Source organism: Hyperolius riggenbachi, chromosome 1 (assembly GCF_040937935.1).
Source record: "Hyperolius riggenbachi isolate aHypRig1 chromosome 1, aHypRig1.pri, whole genome shotgun sequence".
NCBI lineage: Eukaryota > Metazoa > Chordata > Amphibia > Anura > Hyperoliidae > Hyperolius > Hyperolius riggenbachi.
Genome location: NC_090646.1, coordinates 491,360,719 through 491,378,494, shown reverse-complemented (window position 1 = coordinate 491,378,494; position 17,776 = coordinate 491,360,719). Strand labels below are relative to the sequence as shown.

General features: G+C 45.5%; 1 protein-coding gene and 1 long non-coding RNA gene across 2 annotated transcripts in view; one reads left to right on the top strand and one right to left on the bottom strand.

Moving 5' to 3' along the window:
* ESS2 (ess-2 splicing factor homolog) overlaps positions 1-9,484 on the bottom strand; it is a 38,955-nt gene extending 29,471 nt beyond the window's left edge. The window contains exon 1 of the mRNA XM_068271564.1: positions 9,272-9,484. Within this exon, the coding sequence (XP_068127665.1) occupies positions 9,272-9,418 (147 nt within the window). The 5' untranslated portion in view covers positions 9,419-9,484. The remainder of the gene's footprint in view (positions 1-9,271) is intronic.
* Positions 9,485-9,506: 22 nt separating this feature from the next.
* LOC137555401 (uncharacterized) lies at positions 9,507-17,460 on the top strand. Its single transcript, XR_011028092.1, has 3 exons — positions 9,507-9,602; positions 13,863-14,107; positions 17,075-17,460. It is a non-coding gene; the product is annotated as an uncharacterized lncRNA (long non-coding RNA).
* The last annotated feature ends 316 nt before the right edge of the window (positions 17,461-17,776 follow it).

The following is a 17,776-nucleotide window of genomic DNA, read 5'->3' as shown; positions in this document are numbered from 1 at the left end:
AAAGCTTACTCGGGCGCACCCGGTGCGACAGTTTCGCGCGCACCGCTAAACTTTGTGCGCGTATTAGCACATGCAAAGTCTTTTTAGGCGAGCTAAGGGGCTTTTCGCAGGCGTGCTAACACTTACCCAACTTTTGTGAATCAAGCCCTATGTCTGCTTCCATGAATCAGGAAGTAGAAACTGTGCAGATTTATTTTAGGCTTTGTATCAGGTGTAACAAATACATTTTTTTTTTGTTTAAAAGGATATTATGCTGTTGTGTATCTTTTAGAGCAGAGAGGAGTTCTGAGTTCAGGTCCGATTTTATTTCAAACTGTTTTATTGAAGTTTTCAAAGGAATATTACAGTGTACAATACAGGGCAAAATGCTCAATGAGACAAAACATCATGGCTGACATTTAGTTGACATTTGCACATGTTAAGCAAGACCGCTATAGAGTCATGATGAGGAGTCCTTCAAAAAAAGGGGGCTGTGAGGCCTCCGGGTTCTATAAAGGTATAGGAGTCCAGTGCTCCAGTGCGAACACCAGGCCCCAAACTGAGGACTCTGCCCGAAAGCCTCTGGCCCCATCCAGATGGGACGGGTAGGCATAAATACCTTCAACATGGAGAGAGGGTGGAAAGGAGGAGGGGATGAACAGAGAGGACAGAAAGAGGAAAAAGGAAAGGGAAGGAAGGTCTGGTCCCTGCCATGGTCCATGACTCCTAGTTCTGGATCTCACCATGAATAGTTGAGTGGCTTCAGCTGGCTAACTATTGCCCGTGATTGCTAGAAATACCTTCCAGGGCTCCCAAATTTTGTCGACCTTAGGGCGCCTATCCAAAAGGGTTCCTGCCATCTGCTCCTGTACCATATATCCAGAGACCCTATGCTTGACTTCCTCAAACGGTACTAGTTGTTTCTTCCAGGCTCTCGCTATTGTTTGTTTGGCGGCTACAAAAATAAATTGAAGGAGGGATTCCTGATCGTTAGTGAGGGAGCCGGATTTGAAGTGTAGTAAAGCAGACCAAGGGTCTTTGCGCAGTTGCGTGTGAAAGACGGCCTGTATCAGTCGGTAGAGTTTGGACCAGAAGCGAGATAGCATGGAACATGACCAGAAGGTGTGCAGTAGGTCCCCTCTGGATTGACACCCCCGGAAACACTTGTCATCCCCTCCAAAATGCATGAGCCTGGAAGGAACCAGGTACCATCTCATCATCACTTTCAGAGAGGCTTCTACAAGGCCTAGGTTGATGGAAAGATGGAAAAGGCAGTGCCAGGCTTGGGACCACTCTTCTGTAGTCCGGGAACCTTTCAAGTCGACCTCCCATTTTTTCACATACTCGTGTGAGAAGGAGGAGATAGGGGTGGTTAAGGATGAGTACAACTTGCTTATAAGCCCATTGCTCCTAATGTCCAACAAGCATGCGTTTTCAAATAACGACAGGGACAAACTGGGGTTTGAGTTGGGCCTCAGCAAAGAGTTAACCCAATGTCGCAGCTGCAAGTATCTAAAATACTCTAAGCCTGGGATTTGGTACTTATCCCTCAAAAGGTCCCAACTGACCACCTTTGAGTCGCTGATTAAATGGTGTACGATTAATAAATTATTTGAGACCCACCACCTGAAAGCTGCTGGGTCTTCATATGCTGGGGGAAAGAGAGGATTGTCAGCGATCGGCAAAAGTGGCAGGTGCGGGGATAGCAATCTTCGGGACTATTTGAGAGAGAGTCCCAGACCCTTAGGCAGTGCTTCATTATATTGCTTAAAAGGGGTGGCCGTAGCTTAGGTGGAAGCCAAATAGGGCATTGCACTGATAAAGGAGCTGCGGGAGCGATATCAAATAGTACCCATTGTGGCATGTCTGACCCTCTATATAGGCCAACCATCGGCGTGATCTGGGCTGCCTGGTAGTATGCACCTAGGTTGGGAAATCCCAGACCTCCAGCAGATTTGGGTATATATATGGAAGCTCTAGCGACTCTAGGTCTGGAGTTACCCCAGATAAATTTATTTATTTTGCTCTGGAACAGCCTCAGGTAGTGCGGGGGGGATACGGACAGGCAGCAGTCGGAAATGATAAAGTATTTTAGGCAGCAGGACCATTTTGATAGAGTGTACCCGCCCCAGCCAGGATAGTTGCATGGCTGACCAGCTTGAGGTATATTGTGTAATGAGCCCAGACAGCGCGTGCTAATTGGCCTGGAAGAGGGAGTCATAATTGGCTGCAAGATTGATGCCTAGGTAGGAGATTTGTTTTACTGCTATTTGAAAAGGGACTGATGCAATCAGTTCCTGCCAATCGGTTTGTTCAAGCGTGATATTCATTAGCTGCGACTTTTTGGGGTTAATCTTCAGGCCAGAGACCAGTGCAAACTCTTTCATGATCTCCATTAAGGCGGGGATTGAGGACTTGGGGTTGGACAGGAATAGTAATAAGTCATCAGCGAAAAGATTCAATTTATGTTGTGTGCCTGCTATTTGGAAACCAAGAACCTCTGTCGATTTTCTGATTGTTTGGGCTAACGGCTCCATTGCTATGATAAATAAGATTGGGGAGAGAGGGCACCCTTGGCGGGTCCCTCTCTCAATTGCAAAACTAGAGGAAAGATATCCCGCGTAATGAACTTTGGCTGATGGTGAGGAGTAAAGGGCCTGGATCCAGGCTATGAAAGATGGCCCGAATCCCCAGTGCCGCAAGATGGAGTAAAGGTAATCCCACGACAATGTGTCAAACGCCTTGTATATGTCTAGGCTCAGGCAGACTCCGGGGATCTTCCTATAGTGGAGGCTATCAAACACCTGGATGGCCCTGTACACTGCATCTGAGGCCTGGCGCCCTGGGACAAAGCCCACCTGATCTTTGTGAATTAGTAAGGGAAGAAATCTATTGATTCGTGTAGCCAATATTTTACTCAAAAGTTTTATATCCACATTGAGGAGTGAGATAGGGCGAAAACTACTGACTTCTAATGGTTCTATATCTGATTTGGGGAGCATGGCGATATTGGCTTGGAGAGATTCTTGGTTCGGGAGTTTGTTCTTATTATATTCATTGTATACTCTGGATAAGATAGAAGCTAGTATTTGCGCAAATGTTTTGTAGAAAAATGGGGAAAAACCATCGGGCCCCGGAGTTTTTGCATTTTTGAGAGACTTGATAGCCATTAAGACCTCTTCCGAGGTTATGTCTGCGTTAAGATCGTCCACATCAGCTGTGTTAAGGGGGGGGAAGCTTAAGTGAGTTCAGGTAGGCTTCCAACCTGGCGTTATTAATCCGACCCTCCGTTCCGTATAGCTCTTGAAGAAAGTCCTGGAAATACTGGACAATCTTGCACGGGTTAGCAGTGGGAGGGGAACGGGGGCCCTTTACCCGTAGGGTGGGGGGGCTATATTTTCTATTTTTTAGTTTGCGGGCTAAAAGAGTGTGTGGCTTGTTAGCCCAGCGATAATAAACATTCTTACGCCACCTGAGCTGCTTTTCTACCTCTTCACTCAGTAGTGAGTCTAATTGCAAGCGCAGTCTATCCCTAGCCAGTCTGGAGGCTACTGATGGAGAGGATTTCCAAACTATATCTGCCTCCTCATACTGCTTTTTCAAATCGTCTATAGTTTGGGTTTTTTGTTTTTTTAAGTAGGAAGCAAAACCTATTATTCGTCCCCTTACTGTTGCCTTCAGGGCTCCCCAGAGAGATGCCACAGAGTCGACCGAGCCTTCATTGGTTTCCAGGTATTCAGTTAAGAAAGAAAGAATCTTCTCTGGGCAGTCTTGCCTTGAGAGCAGAGAGTCATTTAGCCTCCAAGTAAAATCCCTACCTCTGGGTATCAAAGAGGACAATTGAGTTTGCACTGGGTCATGGTCTGACCAGGGAACTGAGAGTATTTTAGCCACAACGGCATTATGCAAGTAAGGGGCATGCATAAAAATGTGGTCAATTCTGCAGAAGCTCCCGTGTGGGTTTGAGTAGAAGGTGTAATCGCGTGCCCGTGGTTCAGTTCATGCCAGACATCCAACAGTCCCTTATTCCGAAACAATCGGGAGACCGCTAATGACTGAGTTGTAGAAACAGGCTGGGGAGCAACTGCAGAACCAAGCTTATGCGCCTTGTCCATCTCTACATCTAGTACCATATTTGTGTCGCCACATAGAATGATCATACCTTCTCCGTGCTGATCTACGACCTGGAGGAGGTGGGAGAGGAAACGATCTTGAAATTGGTTAGGTGCATAATAAGAGACCAAAGTTATTTTAGAGTCAAAGAGTGTTCCCCGCAGCAGTAGGTATCTCCCTGTAGGGTCAGCAATAACATGTTCACATTTGAAGGGTAGGCCCCTTCTAAAAGCTATTGTCACCCCTCGGACTTTCTCCCTCGCACATGCATGAAAAGCCATTGGGAAATGCTTACTAAGATAAGAGGGCTGACTTGTTCGTGAAAATCTGGTCTCTTGTAGGCACACTATATCTGTGTGCAGAGACTTATAGTAGTGGAAGGCTTTACTCAGTTTCTGTGGGGAGTTGAAGCCCTGCACGTTATGTGATGTTAATTTCAATTGTGAACTAGCCATATCTAAAGGCAGGGGAGAAAGCCCGAGTAGGCCACCTAAGCGTTGGTATATATGTAGATGTGGGATCTAAAGTTAAAGCTTTAGACGCGACCAGGGGGGACCAGAAATAAAGATGGAAGGGGGGGGGAGAAAGGAATAGAGAGGACAGTAAAAAGGAAAGAGAAAAACAGAAAAAGACCCAAGATTAGCACGCCAGCTGTCCTGAAAACAGGACAAGAAGGCGATGTCCAAGTTTAGAGGTGCCTGAGCCTGGATTGGGCCCTCCAGGCTCGGTGCCAGGAAGCAAGCGAAAAAATGAATCGCTCGCATGGGAGGGAGAACCCCGCCCTGCCTGCATGGCTAAATAGTTCAGAACAAAACACAACATGAAACAGCGCTAATCAAACCCGCAACCCTTATAATTTTGTGCCAAACCAGCCCACCCTCACAAAATAAACTTTAACCATTTTTAAGGGGGAGGCGAAGAAATAAAGAAAAAAAAAGAAAAAAAATGAAAACCAGTATCACCCGCCTAGACTCCATATACGGAGCGACCTGGGCAGCAAGTAAGAAAGACAGCTTATAGACAATAAAGAACTTTGGACTACTTAGAAGTCTCAAAACGGTTATCCGTATCACGTAGTGACCGATGAAGCAGAGCCATTTATACATATAACTAAAGGAGTAGGGGAGAGGGAGACATATATAACCTGTTGACAGTTAGGATCTGCTGATATGCTTTCAAATGCTTATAAAAACGTGGAAGAACACTGTAGGCATGGTCCAGCCTACTCGGGTTACAAAGTCAGAGTACAAGGCCTACCACTCTGGTCAAGTAAGATCACCCCGGATCAGATAAGGCTCCAGCCCTCGGGGCTTCGGGGTCAGGTTGCGCCACTGATTGTGAGGATCCCGTGTTACGTTTCTTAGAGGACCGCTGCGATGGCACCTTTTCCCACATCGGTTGAGAACGGGGAGAGCTATGGCTGTGAGGTGGGGAAGATGCTGGGAGCGTTAGCTTGAGCCTTTCCAGCTTCCTTTGGGCCTGCTCAGGACTCGACATGACATGTGCCCGGTTATTGTAGGAAAACATGAGTTTAAAAGGGAAACCCCAGCTATACTTTATGCCGTGAGCCAGCAGGATCTTTATGTAAGGTTTCATCTCTCTGCGTCTCAGAATCGTGGCGGGTGCCAGATCTGCAAAAATTTGGTAATGGTGGCCTTGAAAATCGAGGTCATCTTTAGCTCTTGCTGCCTTTAGAATGGTTTCCTTGGACCTGTAGTAAGTGAACTTAATGATGATGTCCCTAGGGAGACCATTAGACTTTACCGGGCCAAGGGCTCTGTGTATCCTGTCGAACTCGAGCCTATCGATCCGTATGCTGGGCACCAGCTCCTGAAAAAGAGCAGTCACCGTGGAAGTTAAGTCAGTTATGTGTTCTGGCAGGCCTCTGACCCGAAGGTTGCCTCTGCGGGCTCTATTTTCAAAATCCTCCATACGCAGGTGTACTGCTTGGAGGTCTGCCTGAGTTGCTTCTTGGTCTTTGACATGCTCTTCTAATGTTACATCCACTGAGTCCATGCGCCGTTCGAGTTCATTTGTCCTCATCCCCAGTTCTTTTATCTCCTTAGAGAGGCGAGTGGCCAGTTTGCTAGAGGCCTCTTCCAGCTCTCTCTGGAGGATCACTTTAAACATATTGAGCAGCGTCTGGTCACGGGCTGGGAGAGAGTCCAGAGTGTCTATTCCTACCTCAGTCTCACGACCGGTGGGTGGGGGTCCGCTGAGGCTGGTAGATCTGCTTTCAGCATCCGAGTCGCTCTCTATGTGCTCCTGCACTCTCTGCTGACTGGAGCTGGGCGCCATCTTGGATCTCCGAGCGCGCGACTCACGCTGAGAGGATTCGGTCTGCTCTTCCTCTCGTTTGCCTCTTTTGCCCCCCATCCAAGCTGCTGAGGATTGGGTGGGCTTCTGTGTTGCCGAGCGGGGCTTTTTTGGGCGATTGCGCTGCTAGAAATGTGCCGATGCAGACAGGGCTGGCGGAGCTCCGCTAGAAGACGTCCATTACGAGCGGCCGCTAGCCATGCCCTCGAGTTCAGGTCCGATTTAAGCTCCGTCTTCTGACGACACGGAAGTTACTGACTGTGCGCCGCTATAGCTATAATTCCTATTACAACCTATGGTGGTGCCGGCTGTGCCCTCATCTCCTGTGCTGTTTTAACAGAGCTTGTTGTAAAGCTACTGTTTAGTTTTCATACGCACACTCCTTTTGCCCTAAATAATAGTTAGTGATTGTTTTGGATGACAGTTCTAGGAATGACTGTTGTGCAGACAAAGCAGGCAATTCCGCAACTTTCTACATGAATAAAGTATATGAAAATTGAGGAAATGCCAGCCTTGTCACCCCGGAAACACAGGCTTGAACACACCGGATTCCCATTGGCCTATACCAGGCATGGGCAAACTTGGCCCTCCAGCTGTTAAGGAACTACAAGTCCCACAATGCATTTGCCTTTATGAGTCATGACTGTGGCTGTAAGACTCCTGCAATGGATTGTGGGACTTGTAGTTCCTTAACAGCTGGAGGGCCAAGTTTGCCCATGCCTGGCCTATACCAAGGGTGTGGGGGTTGAAAACATTTGCATATGCTAGGCAGACAAACATCCAAGCAGACTGTTCTGTTCAATGGGAAAGTGACGTGAGGGATCAAGAGGAACTTTCCCTCCACTAAGACACCGTTATTGTGTGACATGAGATAGACGTGTATGTACAGTGCCAAGCACACAAATAACTAGGTTGCCTTCCTTTTCTTTCTTTCTTTGCCTGAAGGAGTTAAAAAGAGTAACATAAGGCATAAAATCAATTCTTTATTTGTATCTGGTAAACAAGTAATGAGGATGCTAATCAGGCAATCCAAAAGTTAAAATCACTATTACTTTTCTTGTTGATAAATGATCATTCCCCAGTTTACATGACTCTTATTTGGTACACAAAAGAGAAGTTGCAGGGCATGCTGGGTTGTCTTTTTGCGCTTCTCTACTTCCCCTCAGACTTAACTAATGCAGCCTGATTGGCTGAAGCCTCTTTCCCCTCCCACACCTCTGTTCCTCTCTGATTGACCAATATTTCTCAAGCTGAAACAATGCACTTTCTATGGTGAAGGTCGGGCAAATCAGGCAGAGGAGACTAATGGCGGATATTACATCAGGACTGGCTTCAAAATAGCCACAGTAAATATGGAAACTGTGTAGAATAGGATTCTCTACTTTTTCTTTATAAAATTCACAGGCATCATAATGTGGACAGTGCAATACATGTGTTATGTAAGTAGAGTAAGTATTTATCTACTTATATATTTGGGTTTTTTTTTTCCTGAGGTAGTATGGATGACAGCTGCTCTTTAAGATCTGGCACACTGGATGTTGTACCCGAGCCTACTATTACCCTACTGACCCACACTACCAGTAACCCCTCCATCATCTCCCGGAGTGTTGACTCCCACTACACTACACTACACTACACTACACACACACACACACACACACACACACACACACACACACACACACACACACACACACACACACACACACACACACACACAAATCCCTGGCTGGGAAGCGACTACACTGCAGTGTCACTTGAAAGGATCAAGCTCGATCCTGACGGATGGCACTCAGTAAGGGCTGGTTCAGACGGACGTCTGCGTGGCGTCGCGTCTGGGGGCGTTGCGGCGGCTGCGCGGTCAGGCTTTCAGTAGCCTTCGGTCGCGTCGTGATGCGGTCGCGTTTTTTTCTTCCCCTAGGGGAACATTAGCCGTCGCGGTTGGCCGCTCCCTGGAAGCAACATGTTGCTTCCAGGGGCAGCCCGAACGCTCGCGAAAATCAGGACCCGAACGCCGCATTCGGGTAAAAGCGCGCAAAAGCTCGGTGTAAACGCTCCCATTCACTTAAATGGGAGCGTTTACCGCGACGTTCCGAACGCTTGCGGTAAACGCTCTGCAAGCGTCCGTCTGAACCAGCCCTAACTAACTGTGTACCTAGCTTAAAAAGTAAAGAATGGCATTCAGAACTCAAAAAGAAAGACAACAAAGTGATCCAGTATTGCGGGACATTTGTACTGACACTAGATTTTCACTAGTGATCTTCTGGAAGATTAAAATCTAGTGTGAGTACACAGGTTAAGATTGTGTAGAGTAGACACATCCAATTTTGACGGGCCAATTTTCCAGCACAGTATGAGGGCCAACAGATTTTGAATACTATGAAAATATTGAGTAGGTCAACCCTCATACTACATAGAAAGTTGTAACATTGTCCAATCAAAATTGGATAGGTGTACACACCCTGAGAGAGGTTCTCAAGAACCAGAAAGTTATGGTGGCCATACATGGTACAATTTTTTCATACAATCTTACCATTTCTATGTAGTATAAGGGTAAATTAAGTGAACATACTGAAAGGATGATTTAGGCAGTTCCCTTATATTACATAGAAATGGTAAGATTGTATGAAAAAATTGTACCATGTATGGCCACCATAACTCTGATGTGTCCCATCGAAAATACTACTTTTCAGTGACTTGCCTGTGATCAGTTGAATTGAATCCATTTTAAACTCGCCAACATCACCAGCTTACAAGAGCACAGCTACATTTTGCAGTTTAGCCAGTGTACAGAGACGTACTATACATATAGTGAATGCCATATAGTATAGCTGCAATGTAATAGCTGTGGCTGCTCCCTCACCTCTATGTACTTCTCTTCAGTTAGGACCTTCTTTTTCGCCTTCCTTACTGCTACGATCTCAGGGTTTGGCACAGCTACAGCATCGCAGCCGGGTTTTTGTGGCACAAGAGCCCCAGAGAGGGATAAGTCCGGGCCTGGGACAGCCATACTCAGCAGTGACAGCAGCTGTACGACACCAGTACGGTCTCTGCACAGCACTACAGGAAGCACAACACAGATGACACCGGAAAAAATAGTAGATTGACCCTCCTGTGACAGCGTATGTGCGCATGGGCTCCTGGGAGGTGTAGTTCATTCAGTGAGCAGAGAGAGATCACCTTTACTCTTGTTTGTATGTCTTACGTTCTTGTACATAATGTATGTAGATGTTCAGATTTTAGCACGCTTGACCTTATAGGCACTTCAGCGCGTGTGCTTGTTGTTTGAAGGGTAGGTGTTCTTTCCGACTTTCTAGCATACCCATCAAGGGAGTATATATTTCCTTCTGCGTAATCTCCTTCATTTATTGTAAAGCGCATGCGCAGAACATAGGCAGCTGATGCCTACCTAGCTGTGGCTCTGCTTCAGTTCACGTATTCTCCTATTTTTTCTCCTGAGAGATACATTTTCCTCTCTTTTAAACTCCAGTGAAAATAATGTATTTAAAAAGTGCTTTATTTTTACAATAGCTATGTATAAATAATTTGGTCAGTCATTGCCCATTGTAAAATCTTTCCTCTCCCTGATTTACATTCTGACATTTATACGGTGACATTTTTACTGCTGGAAGGTGATGTCAGTGGAAGGAGATGCTGCTTGCTTTTTTGGCAGTTGGAAACAGCAGTTATTTCCCACAATGCAACAAGGCTCCCACGGGGTGATGTCAGAACCATGGTCCTGATATCATACTGTGGGAGGGGTTTCACCACAATATCAGACATCCAGAGCCCCCTGATGATCCGTTTGTGAAAAGGAAAATATTTCTCAAGGGAAAGGGGGTATCAGCTACTGACTGGGATGAGGTTCAATTCTTGGTTACTATTTCTCTGACCACTATCACGAAAATCTTAAAATTTAAAGTATATGTAAACATAGACAAATAAGAAGTATGTTTCTTCCTGAGTAAAATGAGCCATAGATTACTTTTCTCCTATGTTGCTGTCACTTACAGTAGGTAGTAGAAATATGACATTACCGACCGGTTTTGGACTAGCCTGTCTCTCCATAGGGATTTCTCAGCATGGCCTTTATTCTTTATAAAGACACTCCCTGAAAAAGATTTATACAAAGATTCTGGCCAGCCTCCCTGCTCATCGTACACTTTTTTTGCCAGTTGTGCGGAGCAACTGCCATTCAGTAAGTGCTTTTGAAAATAAAGAAAACCCTGAGAACCCTCCATGAGGAGATGGACTAGTCCAAAACGGTTCTTTAACCCTCCTGGCGGTTTGGCAAAATTCGCCAGGGGGCAGCAAATACGTTTTTTTTTTTAATTTTTTTTTTTTTCATGTAGCGAGACGAGGTCTCGCTACATGATAGCCGCTGCTGAGCGGCATCCCCCCAGCCCCGGCGATCGGAGATCAGGAGATCCCGTTCAAAGAACGGGATCTCCTGGAGGGCTTCCCCCGTCGCCATGGCGACGGGGCGGGATGACGTCACCGACGTCATCGACGTCGTGACGTCAAAGGGGACTCCGATCCACCCCACGGCGCTGCCTGGCACTGATTGGCCAGGCAGCGCACGGGGTCTGGGGGGGGGAGGCTGGCGCGTATAGCGGCGGATCGGCTGGTAGCGGCGGCGATCGGGCACTGCACGCAGCTAGCAAAGTGCTAGCTGCGTGCAGCAAAAAAAAATTATGCAAATCGGCCCAGCGGGGCCTGAGCGGTGCCTCCCGGCGGCATAGCCCGTGCTTAGCACGGGCTTACCGCCAGGGAGGTTAAAGGCAATATTAACTTAAAAAAAAAAAAAAAGAAAACTGTTTAATTTTCCTTGGGCTTCTTGCAGTTCCTCGCAGTCACCCGATGCCCTGCATTGTTCTTCTGTGACCCTCCAGTCAGCAGCAGTGACCCCCTCAAAGCTGACCCATCGTAGCCAGCACAGGCTACTGCGCACGCACAGCCCCGGGCCGCGTGTATCCTGATCGCGCTCCTGTAGCTGGGAGTATTCTCTGCATGTTCAGTAGAGATTTTTCAGTACTGCGCATGCGCAGAATGCTGCTGTGCATGGGAGCGTGATGGGGAGGTGGGCGTCCCGGGGCTTCCATACACTTCAAGGGTTAATAAACAAATGCTTTATCTGCATATTTGGGGTCCAAAGTCTGCAGACAGGAGCAGCTGTTCCAAAAGTAATTAGAAGCCAGAAAATCTTTCTGCGACTGTGCAAACACTTCTGGTAGCAGGATGGTGCGTAAAAGTTCAATAGGTCATCGTTACTCTGTGTGGGAGCTGAGTAAACAGCAAGAACGCAAGTGTGATGTTAAAGAGACTCCGTAACAAAAATTGCATCCTGTTTTTTATCATCCTACAAGTTCCAAAAGCTATTCTAATGTGTTCTGGCTTACTGCAGCACGTTCTACTATCACCATCTCTGTAATTAATCAATGTATCTTTCCCCTGTCAGACTTGTCAGCCTGTGTCTGGAAGGCTGCCAAGTTCTTCAGTGTTGTGGTTCTGCTATGAACTCCCCCTTCCAGGCCCCTCTATGGACACTGCCTGTGTATTATTTAGATTAGGGCAGCTTCTCTCTTCTCTCTTATCTTTTACAAGCTGGATAAATCGTCCTCTGAGCTGGCTGGGCTTTCACATACTGAGGAAATTCAGACAAGGGCAAAGCTGTTTGCAGGAAGAAAAGAGCAGCCTGAAACTTCAGTGCATGAGAACTGCAGGGGGAAACACACAAATGATCTCTTGAGATTCAAAAGAAAGGCTGTATACAGCCTGCTTGTGTATGGATGTATTTTCTATGTGTGGACATACTGTACATCAACCTACTTCCTGTTTTGGTGGCCATTTTGTTTGTTTATAAGCAAACTTTTTAAAACTGTTTTTAACCACTTTTAATGCGGCGGGGAGGCAGTGGCGAAATTGTGACAGAGGGTATTAGGAGATGTCCCCTAACGCACTGGTATGTTTACCTTTGTGCGATTTTAACAATACAGATTCTCTTTAAGCATAGTTTAGACTTCAAAGTGTTATAAACCCCAAATAAGACTATGAGACTCCAGGAAAGTCCTTTTTTTAGGATTAGTTCTCCAGATACAATTACTTGTAATGTAAATATATTTTCACATCAGGTTTGCGTTAAATTGCTAAATACTTTTTTTCCCTCTCCATGCGATCTTTAAGTCTCTTTGCTGAACAGGAATAGCCGTTCACTGGCTGAGCTTACCAGCTCAAGGCCCCACTGTGTCCTCCACCATTCCCACATGCACACCCACTGTTCCCTCTTCCCCACGTGAAATATCTGCTCAACCAGCCATGGGTCTCCTTTCTTGATAAGCAAGAGTCACAAAGAGTACACTTTTTGGCAACTTTATTAACAGAAGCATAGAAAAAAGTTTATTTCTTAATTAATCAAGTTTTTTATCCCATGGGTAGTAAAAATGGCATCTGGTGAATGTTTATTTTTGGCACAATGTACAATAATTTAGGATTCACAAAGTGAGGATTTAACAGTGAAGAGAATGAAAAGTTTAGACTTGCTCCCCGATGACAAAGTTCCCTTGTTGGCTGCTAGGAAGAGTTTTTCTTTCCCTGGAGGATGACGACAGATGCTGACACTCGCTTTTGCCTCCTCCACTTTGCTCTGCGGTTCTTAAACCAAACCTGATACCACAAAAAGAAATACTGTTACTCATCCGAAAACTAGAACTGCTATTGAGGTTGAACGTTCTTATATAGAACATAGGGCTTTGGTCACTTTTGATCTCCAATATGCTGAACCAGGAGCAGAACAATAACCCCCATGACCCCAGTAGTTATGGGGGCTGAGGGGACCTGGTCCTGGGGTGCAGAGTAGCCTGGCAGTACAGCTTTATATTGTACCTCGTTCCAGCGGCAGGAAAGGTCCTCTTCAGTGTAGCCGCCCTGCAGCCAATCACCTAGCGGCTCTCAGTGTTGGGAGGAGCTTGGTGATTTCCTGCAAAGCAGCTACATTAAAGAGGAGGTTAAGCGGACCCGACCTGCCCCAGAACGGGGTACAGCATGAAACTCTGCTGCCTGGGGGTGGGGGAGATTTTGTGAGCTGCACACATGTATACTCTGGGCCAGGAGAGTGCAATGAAATGCGACAGGACCAGCAGGTTGTTTGTATCTAGGGGGTATTAGGCATCCACCTTATACAGCACGATATATTCTCTATAGTGTGCATATGGGGTTTTTTTGGGGGGATGGGGCGCAGGACAGGTATTCTTGCCTAGGGTGACAAAAAGGCTAGAAACGGCCCTCCTCAGCCTGGTACCCGTACTGCCGGTCCAAGAATAACAAGGCAAGTAAGTTTCGACTATGGTAGCTTGTGTCATTGTTTTTATCATCTATGAACATGATCTGCTTTTTTTGAGACCCTGGCTAATTGATCATGTTTTCAAAGATCTTACCTCTACTCTCTCTTCCCTAAGCTGGATTCGCCCGGCGAGCTGCTCTCGAGCTATCACATCTGGGTATTGGTTGTGGTGAAAAGTCTCTTCCAAAGCCTGTAACTGCTCTTCTGTGAAGATGGTGCGGTGGCGCCGAGTGCGCCGCTGATTAAGTGGAAATGCATTTACTGCTGGAGCTGTCTTCTGGACAAGCGTCGCCCCACCTTCAGGGATTATTTGGAGGGGCCATTGCAACCGTGTAGCTGAATCCAAAGTAACAAAGCAAGGTATAAATATTAAAGAGACACTGAAGCAAAAAAAAAAAAAAAAAACACCTCATGATATAATGAATTGGTTGTGTAGTACAGATAATTAATAGAACATTAGTAGCAAAGAAAATTGTGCCATATTTTTATTTCCAGGTACCGGTATATAGCTTTTTTATAACAGTGCATCATTCTCTAATAATTCCGGTTTCCACAATACACTCAGCATTTTAAATGATTTCACAGACCAGGCTACTGACCCTTTGAACTTTTCTCTGCAGAAAAACCATATACAAAGAAAAAAAAACAATGAGAGACAGTTGAGATAAGGGGCTTGATTCACTAACTAGTCAGCACGCCTAAAGAGTTTGGGTGTGCTAACTAGGGTGCTAACCATTTAGCACATCCAGAGATCACGCGGTTTGCGGTGCGCCGAAAAGATCCCGCGGTGCGACATTAACGTTGCACCCTTCGCGTGAAAAGTGACCCCCGGTGCCCTGGAAACGTAACATCACATAGTTTCCAGGGCACCGGGGGTCACTTTTCACGCGAAGGGTGTGACGTTAATCTTTTCAGCGCACCGCAAACCGCACGATCAGTGATTTTTGCCGTGATACAGGGCTTTTCACAAGCGTGCTAACACTTAGCACTGCTTTGTAAATCAAGCCCAAGAGCTTCAAAAGACAGTGCTAGCCATAGAAGCTCTTTTCCATAGATAACAACTGAAGTTTCTTAACTCTTCTGGAAACAATATGAGACTCATATCTGTGCTAATAATCTTTTATTTCTTAGCTGTACTACACATACAAATCATTGGGCTTGATTCACAAAAGCGTGCTTAGCACTTGCAAACTGGCTCTTCACACGCTAATATGCGCGTAAGAGTTTCCGCGCGTAAAGTTTCAAGTTTTGCGCACAGTGGTTTGAATGCAAAATCAGCCGCTTCGCGTGCTAAGTAGCTTGATACACGAACGGAGCGTAGCATGCAGCGCCATACGCGCACACCGCGTAACGCCGTACGTGCTTTAAAATACCACGAGAACAGCAACAGCTTTGCCTGTGCAAACTACTTAGCACCCTAGTTTGCACGTGCAAAGCTTTTAGGCGTGATAACTCAGTTATCAACCTTTTGTAAATCAAGCCCATTGTATCATAAGTTTATTTTCACTTTCCCTTTAAAGAGACACTGTAACAATAAAAACGTCCCCTGGGGGTACTCGCCTCGGGAGGGGGAAGCCTCCCGATCCTAATGAGGTTTCCCCCGTCCTCCTCTGTCCCACGGAGGTCTCACTGCAGCCCTTCGTACAGCGGCCCAACAGACCGGACAGCCTGTTCAATACTTACCTTTCCAGGCTCCAGCGGGGGCGCTGTTGTGGCTCTTCTGACAGAGATAGGCGGAAATAGCCAATCTCCGTCGGGTCCACTCTACTGCGCAGGCGCAGGAGACTTGCGCCTGCGCAGTAGAGTGGCCCGACGGAGATCGGCTATTTCCGCCTATCCCCGTGGGAAGGAGCGGATACTGCCCCTGCACTGGAGCCAAAAGGTAAATATTTACATCGCCGCCGCTCCGTGAGGATTTTCGCTGCCACCGTGGGACCAAGGAGGACGGGGGACGCCTCAATAGGATCCAGAGGCTTCCCCCACCCAAGGTGAGTACCCCCTAAGGGAGTTTTTTTTGTTACAGAATTTCTTTAAAGAATGAAATAAAAAAGAGGTAGGAATTTAAAAAATAAAAATAAGAGGTCCAGACTGAGATGAATGCAATTATGGTGAAGGACAACATTGTCCCTTATTCAATTAACAATTTTTCCTACATTTTCTCCAATGAGATCATTTTTTACATCTCTGCAGCATTTTGCAATTGAAAAAGTACTACAAAGTAGGTGAAAAAGAGTGCTATCAAAATTATTCTAAGTATTTTCTTGTAAGGACCACTGCAGTGAAAAATTTACAGTACATACCATACATATAAAATGTATATTTTTTTCCCCAGAGTGAAATTCTATATAAATCACTTGTCTTCTGTGTTTCTGTCACTTACAGTAAGTAATAACAAGCTGACAGATCTGACAGATTTTGGACTATTCCATCTCCTCATGGGGGATTCTCAGTATTTCCTTTATAATTTACAAAACCACTCCCTGAAAAACATTGATACAATCAGCCAACTGCTCTACTTGTTTGCACACTATTTTGGCAGTTAGGCTGAGTGTCTGGATGGATAGTGTAATGGTTAAGGGCTCGGCCTCAGACACAGGCTACCTGGGTTTGAATCTTGGCTCTACCTGTTCAGTAAGCCAGTACCTATTTGGTAGGAGACCTTGGGCAATACTTTCTAATGCTACTACTGTCTATAGAGTGTTTCCCAGTGTCTGTGACTCTGGTGCTTTGAGTCCGCCAGGAGCAAAGCGCGATATAAATGTTTTATGTCTGTCTATCTTCAGTTCAGTAAGTGTTTTTGTAAATAAATAACAGAGAATCCCCCTTGTGGAGATGGAGTAGTCTAAAATCTGACATCTGTCAGAATTTCACTACCAACTGTAAGTGGGTAGAGACATAGGCAAAAATAGATTTATAGTGTACGTTACTCTGGAAGAAATGTACTTTTCTATGTGAGTATTTTAAATGCTCCCATTTTTCATGATCACTGTCCTTTAAGATTATTATTGAAAATGAATAGCTAGTTGTAAATTGAAATAAAAATCTCATTGTAATAACACTTATGTTACAAAAAGACTTGTGTGTGCAGCATTGATAGGTTTATACCAATATTTTGGCAAAGGTAGAATTTGATTTTAAATAATATCAGAATTTAGTGGACTTTTATTTCCGTGCAGCTTATCCACTTTTGCTCCTGTATGCTATGTACACCTGTCTTGATGATCTGTAGCTAATATTTATAAACCAGTAAATAATACCTATCATTACATTAACTAAACAAAGGAAATGCATTTATAATATATTAATATTTGCTCTTTGTTGCAACAGGGTACTCACCAATCCACGAATGATCCTGAGGGGACTGCTGGTTGGAATGGACACAGCAACAACAGTTGCACATAGGCACAGTTTGGTCATCTTGGGAAGCAGTTACTGGGCTCTGCCTATTCTGTACCCATGCTAACTCTTGCTGATGAGCGCCAGGCTTTTGTTTTCTGTCTGGTGATGGAAGAGACAGGATGCTGTCAATAGAGAAGGGACGCTGTGTCTTCTTCTTTGCCATTGCTTTGATAGATGCCATAGCAAGAATTTGTTTCTGCATTGCGTCCTGAACTCTGTCCGAGCTGTGGTTCCTGTCTTTATAAACGCCTCATCTTGTATATTTACACCGACAACCGTTACCTTTAATGCTTTTAGATTAAAGTATCTCCTTTCATTGCCTGATTTTTTTTTCTTCTGTATTTTAAATACCTTTATTTCATGCCTCTAAAGCTGCCACTTTATAACGCAAACTATTTTATGTGAGGGGGAGAAAAAAAGCTGCCATAATCCCCAGACAGAAATGTTAAACCCCAGTGAATACGATAACTGGCCCTCTAATCTCAGGCGGTTTTGTTCGCGGAGTTGTGCATCTGAGATCTCCTTAATCCAAGTAGAGCTTGGAAAAAAAAAATCTGCTTTTTACATCTGGGGCAGCAGGCAGATTGTGTGATGGGCATTGTGTGCAGGGGAAAGGGTCTGATATCAACA